Here is a 2,795-nt window from a genome sequence, read left to right on the forward strand (position 1 = left end):
ATGCTCCGGGACGGCAGGCTGGCGTTGAAGAGGTGTCGAGAAGTGCGTCCGGGACAGTGAGATGCACAGCTTCACCAGCGAGATGCTGAGCTGGGACTGGGTGGAACGAGGAGGATGGCCCCGCACGCCGAGCGGATCGCGACGCTCTGGGATAACGGACTGATACCGTCATCGAGGACGGAGGGGAGAGCGGAGATGGAGCGGGGTCGGTGGATGGGATTGGGATGGAAGGCGGAGCCGAGCATTCCGCGGTGAGGCGAGGGACGGCGGTCAGCGGAGCGAACGGAAGCGGACAGGAATCGGAGCCGACCGGCGCCGTGGTTCGTTGGCCGGTGGAAACGCGACTGCTCCCGAGGGCGCGGATGAGGGAAGCGATGGAGGCGGTGCCGTTGGGTTCGGGGCTCCGAAGGGAAGGGCGGCCTCCTGTGTGGACCGCCGGTGATGCGGTCAATGAGGGCGCGGTTCCACTGGGCGAAGGGAAGGCAGCCGGCCTCCGAAGGATTTGGGTCTATTCAATTATGAAAGGGACGACCCTAAAAGCGGCTCCCCCCCAAAAACGACCCCCCGGACTGGAGCAGGTGACGCTGGGGCGCTGAGGAAGCAATGTGAGACCCCCCCCAACCCCCCAGGACCGCACCACCGGACCCCGCTCTGCTCACACCCCTTGAGGGTACACGCCTTCCCCCCCCCCCCCAAAAAATAGCCTTAAACTCGAAGTTTTAGGTCACATCCACACCACACGACAGGGAAAGAAGCCCCCCCCCCCCCCACAGTGTGCACTGCTCACAGCCTCCTATTTTGGTGCTAAAACACACAGGTTTGGGGCAAAAGAAGCAGGGATGGCAACTCCCCCCAGCACAGATTCCATGGGAGGGTTTGGGAGGGACCTCAGAGGTCACATGTGGCCGGGACCCCCCCAGCAAGCGGGCTGCTCCCGAGCCCCATTCCAGGTGGGTTGGAGGTGAAACCCCCCCCCAATGATGGTGATGGGGTGGTGCAGCTCCTCAATAAGGGGTTTTGTTAACGAGCAGCTGCGTTAATGAGCGGGCAGCATAGATGGAGGTGGTTGGTTGAGGATAATGGGTTGGACGGAGGATGGGTTTGGGGTAGAGAATGGGTTGGAATGAGGATGAGTGTTGGATGAAGGGTGGATCGGGTTGGAATGGAGGATGAAGTATGGATGGAGGATGGGTTGGAATGGAGGTGAGATCAATTGGGATGGAGGCATGGATGTTGGATGGAGGATGGTTGCGAATGGAGGCATGGAATGCGTGGGGATGGAGGATGGATTGCTTGGATGGAGGATGGATGGGTTGGGATGGAGGATGGATGGCTTGGAATGGAGGATGGATGGCTTGGAATGGAGGATGAATGGGTTGGGATGGAAAATGGATGGGTTGGGATGGAGGGTGGATTGGGATGGAGGATGGCTTGGGATAGAGGATGGATGGGTTGGGATGGAGGGTGGATGGGTTGGAATGGAGGATGGGTTGGAGTGGAGGATGGATGGGTTGGAGGGTGGGTTGGGATGGAGAGTGGGTTGGGATGGAAAATGGATGGGTTGGGACGGGGGATGGGTTTGGATAGAGAATGGGTTGGAATGGAGGGTGGGTTGGGATGGAGGGTGACTTGGGATGGAGGATGGATGGGTTGGAGGGTGGGTTGGGATAGAGGATGGGTTGGGGTGGAGGGTGGGTTGGAATGGAAGGTGGATGGGTGGGGATGGAGAGTGGATGGCTTGGGATGGATGATGGCTTGGGATAGAGGGTGGATAGCTTGGGATGGAGGATGGATGGGTTGGGATGGAGGATGGATGGGTTGGGATGGAGGATGGATGGAGGTTTGGGGTCAGGTGGATGTAGGGTTGGGAGGTGTGGGGTTGGGAAGTGTGGGGTTGGAGGAGGTTTGGGGTCAGGTGGATGTAGGGTTGGGAGGTGTGGGGTTGGAGGAGGTTTGGGGTCGGGTGGATGTAGGGTTGGGAGGTGTGGGGTTGGAGGAGGCTTGGGGTTGGGATGTTTGGGGTCAGATTCCCATCTGGGTGATTCCCTTCACAGCTTTATGGGCCCCATTAAGAAACAGGGGCCCGAGGGTGGGAAGCCCTCATTGCTGAGCATGGCAGGGGACAGGGTGGTGGCACAGGGGGGCCGCCAGCCACCCCCCCCATAGCCCCCTACCCACAGAGCCCATTGCCCACCCCACGCCGTGTCCCCATCGCAGTGCACGACCTGATCTTCTGGCGGGATGTGCGGAGGAGCGGGGCGGTGTTTGGCTCCAGCCTGTTGCTGCTGCTGTCCTTGGCCGCGTTCAGCGTGGTCAGCGTGGTGGCCTACCTGGTGCTGGCGCTGCTCTCGGCCACCATTAGCTTCAGAATCTACAAATCAGTCCTACAGGCTGTGCAGAAGACTGACGAGGGCCATCCCTTCAAGTGAGACCACCAGGGGGCACCCGGGGAGCGGGGGGGGCAGCTGGGGTTGTGGTGGCACCCATAGGGATGGTGGCATCTCTAGGGTTGTGGAGGGTTGTGGTGGGACCTCTAGGGCTGTGGTGGCACCTTTAGGGTTGTGGTGGCACCAATAGGGATGGTGGGACCTCTAAGGCTGTGGTGGCACCCATGGGGATGATGGTGGTGGCATCTTTGGGGTTGGTGGTACCTCTGGGGCTGTGGTGGCACCTTTAGGGTTGTGGTGGTACCCATGGGGATGGTGGCACCTTTAGGGCTGTGGTACCCATAGGCACAATGGAGGTGGCACCCATGGGGATGATGATGGTGGCAGCCCTAGGGTTGGGGTGGCACC

At 60.5% G+C, this 2,795-nt stretch overlaps 1 protein-coding gene across 1 annotated transcript in view; it reads left to right on the forward strand.

The window, feature by feature from the left end:
- Window positions 1–2,795, forward strand: part of LOC107322891 (reticulon-3-like) — a 12,680-nt gene that overhangs the window by 7,397 nt on the left and 2,488 nt on the right. The window contains exon 2 of the mRNA XM_015881427.2: window positions 2,218–2,425. Coding sequence (XP_015736913.1) covers window positions 2,218–2,425 — 208 coding nt within the window. The remainder of the gene's footprint in view (window positions 1–2,217; window positions 2,426–2,795) is intronic.

Source organism: Coturnix japonica, chromosome 20 (assembly GCF_001577835.2).
Source record: "Coturnix japonica isolate 7356 chromosome 20, Coturnix japonica 2.1, whole genome shotgun sequence".
In the NCBI taxonomy this organism is placed as follows: Eukaryota; Metazoa; Chordata; class Aves; order Galliformes; family Phasianidae; genus Coturnix; species Coturnix japonica.